At 39.1% G+C, this 9962-nt stretch overlaps 1 protein-coding gene across 1 annotated transcript; it reads left to right on the forward strand.

Annotated features, from left to right (window-relative positions):
* Positions 1-108: 108 nt before the first annotated feature.
* Positions 109-3092, forward strand: fgf20b (fibroblast growth factor 20b). The gene is made up of 3 exons (XM_053630713.1): positions 109-797; positions 1219-1322; positions 1534-3092. The coding sequence occupies exons 1-3, from the start codon at positions 530-532 to the stop codon at positions 1777-1779; spliced, it is 618 nt and encodes a 205-aa protein (XP_053486688.1). The 5' UTR covers positions 109-529; the 3' UTR covers positions 1780-3092.
* The last annotated feature ends 6870 nt before the right edge of the window (positions 3093-9962 follow it).

Raw genomic sequence — 9962 nt, forward strand, 5'->3', positions numbered from 1 at the left:
GCCCACTGGAGTCCTGCAGCCGCTGTGCACCTGCCCTGTGCTCACACAGCATAAACCACTTCCCGCGATCACGCACACACCCACAGTACCACACACACACACACACACACACACACACACACCTTAAACCAGAAGTCGGGCTGCTGTGAGTTTTGCCCTAGAGGTGCGCCGGATTTACCAGTCGCACGCTTCAAGACTAAACAGGCTACTTCCTGTGCGGTGGATGTGATTCATATTAAACAAGAGATGTCATGTCAAGTGCGTGGAATTCATTCGAAAGTGACTAAATTCGTGCTCAATTGACAGTTCAGCTGCAGTTCAGTTAAGTTTCCTCATCGGTGGATATTTTACCTCAGGGGAGGTCTGCCTGGGAGTATTATAATTTGCACCTACGTTTCTTGACCTGCAACTAGGAAACTCTTTGCTCGTTCACTTTGTGCGCTATTCCTGGGCTGTGGGCTGCATGGATCGTATGAGAGTGGGGTGTTAGGGGTTTTGCGCACGGCTTGAGTGATCGTCTCGGCCGGTGATGGCGGAGATGAGCGCGCTGCTGCAGGGCGCTGAGGGCGCAGGAGCCACTAGCTCGCTCCTCTTCCTGCCGCCGCTCGCCGAGACTCTCGCGCTGCTCGGAGATCAACGATTTCCTGCCGAGCAGCTGTCCCGCAGCACACCCTCCGAGCTGGTGCACTTAAAGGGCATCCTGAGGAGGAGACAGCTTTACTGCAGAACCGGTTTCCACCTGGAAATCCTACCGGACGGCACGGTGCAAGGCACGAGGAAAGACCATAGCCGCTTCGGTATGGGGGAGTTGTTTTGTTTGGTTTGGTTTGGTTTTTAATGCAATACTTTAATTCAGACTGAAACTGATTTTCAAACAGATGTCTATAAATGTATAAGTATTCATATTGCATAACGTTACAATCTATACACGTTAATAACGTGCATTTATTCACTTTATATATTGTTTATACAGCATAAACATTGCATATACTTTTATTATCATTTATTATTAGGCTAGGTACGCTGCAGAACTGCATGAGTATCCTATAACACCTGTGTATCACTGAAAATTTGACCAACTTTATAATTTAAATAGAGGCAGTCAGTAGTAATCATGCCTAGCTAGTATTTCAGAACAGCTTACTCACAATGTGTGACTACACTGTGGGCTTAGACTGCAGAGTACATACTTAGAACAATTGATTTATTCTTCTCCAGGTATTTTGGAATTCATAAGCCTTGCAGTTGGATTAATCAGCATCCGAGGAGTGGACAGTGGCCTCTACCTTGGAATGAATGACAAGGGGGAACTCTATGGCTCTGTAAGTATTCCTGAGACAGTTTTTGTGAATAGTTCTAAATGCTGTGTGTGTGTGAGAGAGAGAGAGAGAGAGAGAGAGAGAGAGAGAGTGTCTAGGTTATGAAGATGTAAAATAAAAACACAACTTAATTTTCTCCATGTCTTAAAGGTTCTGCTTATTTGTACTAGGACTTTACATAAGGTTCAATTTTCTGCCTTTCTTTTGCTTGTAGGAGAAACTGACAGCTGAGTGTGTCTTCCGGGAACAGTTTGAAGAGAACTGGTACAACACATATTCTTCCAACCTCTACAAACATGGCGAGAAGGGGGCACGCTACTATGTGGCACTCAACAAGGATGGAACACCACGAGATGGGACAAAATCAAGGCGACATCAGAAGTTCACACATTTTCTCCCCAGGCCAGTAGACCCTGATAAAGTACCTGAACTTTACAAAGAAGTTTTAGGACACAGCTGAGATTTGGTGTATGAAGAGGAATAGGCTTGTTATGCCCTGTTCTAATCATAAAGGAACAGGGGAAATGTATGGGTGTCTAGTAGCCTGGGTAAACCCACGAGTGCCACAAAGATGACATGGGTTCTTGCTTCAGGAAGCATAAACCAGAAATGATGGTGAAGTGCTCAATCCTGGACATTTTCCTAAGTGCTGAGAGCTACAGAAGGCGTCCCAGAGTCCATTGGTCTAACAGAAACTTTTTACCATTAGGCTTGCTGCTGAATAGTGAGAAGAGAAAATGTCCTGTCTGATGCTGGAAAGGACATTTATATGACAAGTTTTTCTACTTTCAGGCTTGGTTTATTATTGACTGGCTTTGGAGAAAACTGAAGGAACACTACTTATGTGATGCGCTGAAATGTCAAGACTGAAAGCTGTGGAGAACAGAACACATAAGCAGGATATTATTTATACAGTTCACACTACATATATTTATTTTATGTATTTATTTATTTGATAATATATATTTTTACATCTAAATGTAGACTTATCTAATCAGATCCACTGTAGAAGGTGCCTTAAGCTAGCATGAAATCAGATGTGTTCATACGATGGAAGTGCAAAATATTACTTTATATTGTCATTATAATATAATAAGTATACTTTTTCTTTGCAGACATATGTAAAATGGTTGTTATTTCTATACACATTTCAAGAAGGTCCAAAACCATTTCTGTGCCAGTTCAACTAATAACAGCAAACCAAAATTGTCTTTTTTTATAGGATTACTTTATAGTATCTTATTTTTTCCACAGAATTTGATCTCTTTTAGAAACATGTCATTGATATATATCACTTGAAGCTTTGAAAAGTGAAAGTTTCAAAAAGAGAAATATTCCCTTAAAACTTTGTTTGTTTTCCGTGGCCCTAGTTATGCAGTGAACAAAAGGCTTGTCGAGCACTCATCAACTTCAAAGCTCCTTTTAGAGACCTTCTCATGTAACAACCTCCCAATGACAAGATCAGGGTGAAATAAAAACTCAACCTTAGCTGCAGTCTAGTGGTTTGGCAGTCTTGCACAAAAGGGGTCAAACTGATAAGTATTAAGCCCTTTCTGCTGACTATTTCAGAACAAAAAAAGCTTAACATAACCACTTAAGCACATATCAGTAATATGTGGTGTTTTATTTGTTTGGTCAATTTTTCAATATATCCATGACATATGGTTTTGTGTTATTGTCTGAGAGTGAGATTAACTGTCTGTACCAGCATTTGCAATTAAACCAACTGTCACTTACACAATATGAGATTCAGATACCTGAGGCTCACCTTCTTTTTCTGAATGTGTTTGAATGGCTCAATGAGCAATTTCCACAACAATGAGCAAAAAAGCATATCAAGCTACAGTTTCCGTAATGCTTGGATGAATATTTGTGTCGAAGCATGAAAGCTGTGCTGTGTGATCTCAGCATCTCTGTGATGGTGAGCCAGAGGCTGTCATGACAGGGGAGTCGACATGGTGCCAACCTTTATGTGATACTGTGGGATTTTCCCCTCTAAAAAAAACTTATAACAAGGAGCAGTGTATGGAGGCGAGAAAGAGACAGCGAGTAGAAACAAAGAGGGGTTCACACTATAGGGCCCTAAATGGGCAGACCTTTCCGTCATTATAGTTCTTCATCTATTTAGAACGACTTTACTGTAGCTACTGTAAGATTTGATAACTATTTACGACAGCATCTTGAATTATGATCTGTACATCCATTTCCCTTTTCCACTATGCATGTTAATATTTCTATCAAAGTAAGGAAAAGAAAACAGTCATCTTGCATTTTTAATACATATATACAGACGTATATAATGTAGCATTTTGGTTTGTGTGTGTGGGTGTGTGTAATAGATAATGTCACATTAAAAATTCAAATTCTGAGATATTTGATTCCATTAAGCTTGTCAGATAGGTAACTTTGCTCTAAATGTCCAGTAAAAGGTTCAGCTGGGCAAGAGCTCATCTAAAGTAGGGAGTAAATTTAACATGTTTGATACCTGATGCTATGAAATACTTTTTGGCATTTGTTAAACCGGTGTTTTGGAGTCTGTCTGGAGTGAAAATGATGCCTTTGTCCTTGTAGCAGGTGGTCCAAGGCACTTTATAGCCAACACTTAAATCCTTCATCCATGCCCTCTCTTAGGCCTACCTCATGCACTTAATGGATGCGCCCTTATTTTCATCACTTCAAATGCGGCCCAAAAGAGGTCTGAAGGAAATCCAATCAGAGGGCGTGTGTGTGTGTGTGTGTGTGTGTGTGTGTGTGTGTGTGTGTGTTTATTAGTTACATATGTGTTGTGTGAGATGAGTGAGAGACGGAGAGATTGCTGACTTCCACACCTGCCTGTGGGCTGATGTTGCATGTTTTATGTATTCTCTCTCTCTCTCTTTCTCTCTCTCCCTCTCTCTCTCTCTCTGTCTGTCTCTCCTTCTCCCTGTTTTCTCTGTCTCAGCAGTTCGGTGACAGTGCAGGTGTTCCCTTAGCAGTTGTCAATGTCTCCTGTGTTTGTCAGCTGTGAATATGAGGAGGGTGTGCACACAGATACATGGAAATAACATAGCCTACATGGCTTTGTTGTCCGTACGGATTATGATAAAGTATAATTCGTATTTTTGCAGACTGACCAGGGAAGAGCCCTGGGGATGGGACTAAGGCTCACCTGCTGATTTAAGCAGTAGATTCTTCTAAGGATAGGTATATGTTTGCATAAGGGTGGTGTCTGACAATACACACAGCAAGTATTTATTTAGAGCCCTTTAAGAGTAAATTACCTCCTTAAAACCAAAGTACAATGCAATCCTGTTTACATGGCTTAGCACCGAACAGTGTTGGTCTACTGAACTGGGTAGGAAATTCATAGCATATATTCAAGACAATGAAGGGATTACTTAAGAGTGATTCTTCACCATACATAGTACATTAAAAGTCATATATGTTTTTGGCATGTCATTCTTGAGGTCTTTAGCTCTGTATATTTATGTATTTAAGCTCAGTATATTTATTTGTCTTGACTTTAAAAATGTCAACTGCAGTGGGAATGTTTCATCTGTTATTTTCATTGCTATGGAGACCTTAGCAAGATGTATAACAGCCAGCCAATGGTTGCATGTTTTGGAAAATCTCTGGGGCTTTCCTATAGCTAGAAACCATTGATAAACACTTACAGTATGGTGTCAGAAATGTCTGGAGATAAGGGAGTTTTTATCTCATCACTACATTTAATGAATCTTTACTTGGACAAAATTGTGAAAGTGTCATTTCAGAATCAGATATTGGACCTTTTTAATCACATGTAAAAACTACATACATGCATATATACTGTACACGCACACACACACACACGCACTCACGCGCGCGTGTGCACACACACTCAAATACACACACACACACACATACATACATACATACAATGCCCTCCACTAATATTGCAGAATGCTGTGAAAAATTGTCTTTATTGTTGAACCTTTTGATCTTTCATTTAAAAAATTCACAAAAATACTCTGCTCTCATGGATATTAAACAATTCCAAACAAAACACAGGTTTATCCAAAATATCTTTGCTAAATATAGGGGTGCAACAATTATTGGCACCCCTATGAATTCAAATGAGAAAAATATATTTGAAGTATATTCCCATTGACATTTAAAAAAATATTTAGTACACCTGGGTGACTAGGAACAGGAAATTGTTCAACCATGACTTCCTGTTTCACATGGGTATAAACTTGAGGTAACACATAGGCCAGATTCCCTTAGTCATTCATAACAATGAGTTAGACCAAGGAATATAGCTGTGATGTGTGGCAAAAGGTTGTTGAGCTTCACAAAATGGGAAGTGGCTATAAGAAAATAGCAAAAGCATTGAAAATGCCCATTTCCAAGATCAGGGCAATAATTAAGAAGTTCCAGTCATCTGGAAATGTTATGAATCAACCTGGAATTGGACGCATGTCTATATTGTCTCAATGCACTGTGAAGAGGATGGTTCAAGTGGCCAAAAAATCTCCAAGGATCACAGCTAGAGAATTTCAGAATTTAGTTGCGTCTTGGGGTCAGAAAGTCTCCAAAACTACAATCTGAAGTCACCTACATCACCACAACTTGTTTGGAAGGATTTCAAGGAAAAAGCCCCTACTCTCATCCAAAAACAAACTCAAGCATCTTCAGTTTGCCAGACACTACTGGAACTTCAAATGGAATCGGGTTATATGGTCAGATGAAACCAAAATAGAGCTTTTTGGCAATAAACACCAGAGGTGGTTTTGGAGCACTCAGAGATGTAGTCATATGGAAAAGTACCTCATGCCCACGGTTAAATATGGTGGTGGCTCTTTAATGTTTAGGTCTGTTTTTCTGCCAGAGGACCTGGACATTTTGTTAGGATACATGGCATCATGGACTCTATCAAATATCAACAGATATTAAATGAAAACCTGACTGTCTCTGCCAAAAAGCTTAAAATGGGCCGTGGTTGGATCTTCCAGCAGGACAGTGATCCAAAACATACATCAAAATCAACACAAAAATGGTTTACTGACCACAAAATCAAGGTCCTACCATGGTCATCTCAGTCCCCTAAGAAAGCCTATGGGGTGAACTGAAGAGGAGAGTCCACCAGCATGGACCTTGAAATTTGAAGCATCTGGAGAGATTCTGTATGGAGGAATGGTGTCAGATCCCTTGCCATGTATTCTCTAACCATATCAGACATTATAGGAGAAGACAGAGCTGTTATCTTGGCAAAGGGAGGTAGCACAAAGTATAGACAAACAGGGTGCCAATAATTGTTACACACCTATATTTAACAAAGGTATTTTTATGAATTTTTTAAACAAAAGATCAAAAGGTTAAACAATAATGACAATTTTTCACAGCCTTCTTTGCTCATATTTACCAAGGGTGCCAATATTAATGGAGGGCATCGTATATACATACACACACATACACACACATACACACACACACACACACACACACACACATACATACATAGGAAACAAACAAAAGAAAACAACAAAACAGTGAAAGTCCTCCACTGACTTTTCCATAGTTACCTGAAATTGCCCTGTTTTGAGTTTCTCCCTGTAGATTCACAAAACCTCAGGCAATGTGCTTCTTTTCTTGAAATGGATCATTCTTCACCACTTCACCCAGACCACCCCACATCTGCTGAGCAAACCACCCAGTATCTCCCATCAGAGTCCAGCTCCGAGCCTTTGGCCCATGCATACAAGGTGTAAAGCTACAAATTAGGTCTTGACATTTGGGCACAAATAATTGTGCCTGAAAGCATGAGGCATCAATTAGACTCTCAGCACTGTGACAGGTTACCCCTACAGGACACAGTGATTACACCTAAAAATACATAAATGTGCCAAACATTGTTATTTTTGTAAGCGAGTTTATTATTTTTCCAGACCTTTTGCATAAGAACGTTTTGTGATGATCATTTCAGGACTCTTTTGGTTAGTGTTATAACCGCTGTTGTGCCTCTTTTTTTTTTGTTTATTCATGGGTTTTGTATGATGTAGTATCATTTTTCACATGTGGGAATTTTAGGTGAGATTGCCTGCAGGTCTTTGGGCTCAAAGTTCTCTTTGATTTTCTTGCATTAGAGTGACTTTTCCCACAGGGTTCTCCTATTGAAAGGGTCAGGAAAAAGGTCAATTGGTTAATTTCCATAGTTTTCACCTAAAACATTCTTCAGGCGCTTGGGAGTAATTCAATCAGCAGCCAAAACATGGAATAACATCCCTGAATGACAAAAGAAATCATTAGAAATTGATTGCATAGCACAGCAGGAAAAAAAGAACTGTGGTAAGCCTCTTCAAATGAGTCCATCTATGTCCAAAAAGTTAGGCTAAGGCATTAACTACTACATTTCTCAACACAGCATATTTCTGGTACATAAGTATTATTTATGGTCTTTATGTTGACATATATAAGTCACAGGTGACTAGAAAAAGCTATTTTTCTAACATGGAGAATTTGATCAAATGCCACATACGTGCACAACTGATTTAAAGTTTAGTCCTGTTTGTTGGCATGGAGTCTGCTGAACTGTTTGCCGAACCTGAGAAAGGTATGCACACGATACACTCACTGCATCCAAGTGAAAGTGGAAATGTGCATTGTTGCCCATAAGTGAGGCGGAAAATTGCTAACCCATTTGTCATTGTGCATGTAGAGGTCAATCAATGGATTCTTTCATGACAAGCTTACAAAATTGAATGTTTTTCATGGCCTCACCCCTTTCACACCTGGACTGTCAGGTAAAATAACAAAACAAGAGTTGAGCAAAAGAAAAGGGGGTTTAGTAGAGTTTGGTTTTACACACAGGGAAAACTGATAGGTTAAAAGAATGTCCTGGGTAACGTAGCACTTTAACTGACTACCTCAGTTCAATTCAGAAAACACATTGTGCCCACTGGAAGAAAAAATAAATCAGGGTTTACTTTTTCATGCAACCGCTAATTTCCAACTCTTAAACTGTGTGGGAGACACATACAGTTTTTGCTAAGCTGGGGCAGCATGGTTTGTGGTGTGCTTAGAGTAACAAGAGTAGACAGCCAATCATAAATTGTGATGCGTGTTAAACTGATATGTTCTTTTATTTTATCTGAACAAATGCAATATTACGCTAAAATGTTGTTTTATATATATATATATATATATATATATATATTCACTGTATATACATATTCACTGTATTTGCTGAAATTGGTCATCTAAATATTTTTGGTCATATTATTGATCAAATTGGGATTCGATTTCTTTATAGATTCCAATTTCATTCAGAAAAAATAAGCAAAGATTTCTACTGGCATAACTGATTGCTTGTTGTATAAATGCAAATATCTTCGATTGTTTGAAAATAACCTTGTGAACCTATTGATGTCTTATTGATAAGGAAAAATAAGGAAAAATCACTTCTCATGCAGGTGTTTGAGTTCCTGCTGTCACAGTACTTCCACCTCATGGTCCCACTGTTTCACTGTTCATGAACAGAAAATTATTGTTTTTTTAATTAATAAATAAATTGAATGTATTTATATTACCGATTGCCCTTTACAGTGAACTTTACAGAAAACCTCTATTCTAACATGCAGTATAGACCTTCAGCATAAGACATATATGCACAATTATTGTTATGGTTTTTACATTAAACATAAATTCTATACATTTTTACTGATGTTCACAACATTGGTATAAACCATAAACATCTAATATCTACAGTATGTTTATTTTTAAAATACAGTGTGCACATATTGTGTTTCTATGTGACGGTTTTTAATTGTGAATTATACAGGATCACAGAGTGAATATCAAACAGAGAGGCCACCTGTCGGTGTATGCAGCTGTAATTAAAATGCTCTCATGATGTCCCTCTGTAAAAACAGAACTGAACATGGCAAGTCCCAGCAAGTACTCAGACGTGTTTGCATGTAGCAAGGAGAGCTAATAAGGTTAATGAAATTAACAACTTACACATAAATTACAAAATATGTTCTAGATAACAGAGTAACCTGATGTCTAACAAGCCATAAAAGACAGTGTAATTATTAGTTATTAACATATTAGTGAGATTAACCTAAAAGTTGTTTGGGAAAAGGCATCAGGTCAGTAGTTTAGATGCACATACACTATATGGCCAAAGTTTTGTGGACACCTGACTATCACACCTATATGTAGTTCTTCTCCAAACTGTTGCCACAACATTGGAAGCACACAGCTGTACAGGATGTCTTTGTAGGCTGTAGTGTTACAGGTTACCTTCACTGAACTAAGATGCCCAAGCATGTTCCAGTATGACACTGCCCCTGTGCACAAAGAGAGGTCCATGAAGACATGGTTTGCCATGGTTGGAGTGGAAGAACTCAAGTGGCCTGCACTGAGCCCTGACCTCAACCCCACTGAACACCTTTGGGATGAACTGGAATGCTGACTTTACACCAGGCCTCCTTGCCTGACATCAGTGCCTGACCTCACTAATGCTCTTATAGCAGAATGAGCAAATCCCTACAGCCATGCTCCAAAATCTAGTGGAAATCCTTCCCAGAAGAATGGATTTATGCGTGTGTAATTGTCAGGTGTCCACAAACATTTGAATATATAGTGTATTTTTTAAGCACTGCACATTCTCTTCCTGTCAGT

The sequence above is a fragment of the Ictalurus furcatus genome, chromosome 8 (assembly GCF_023375685.1).
Source record: "Ictalurus furcatus strain D&B chromosome 8, Billie_1.0, whole genome shotgun sequence".
NCBI classification, from domain to species: domain Eukaryota; kingdom Metazoa; phylum Chordata; class Actinopteri; order Siluriformes; family Ictaluridae; genus Ictalurus; species Ictalurus furcatus.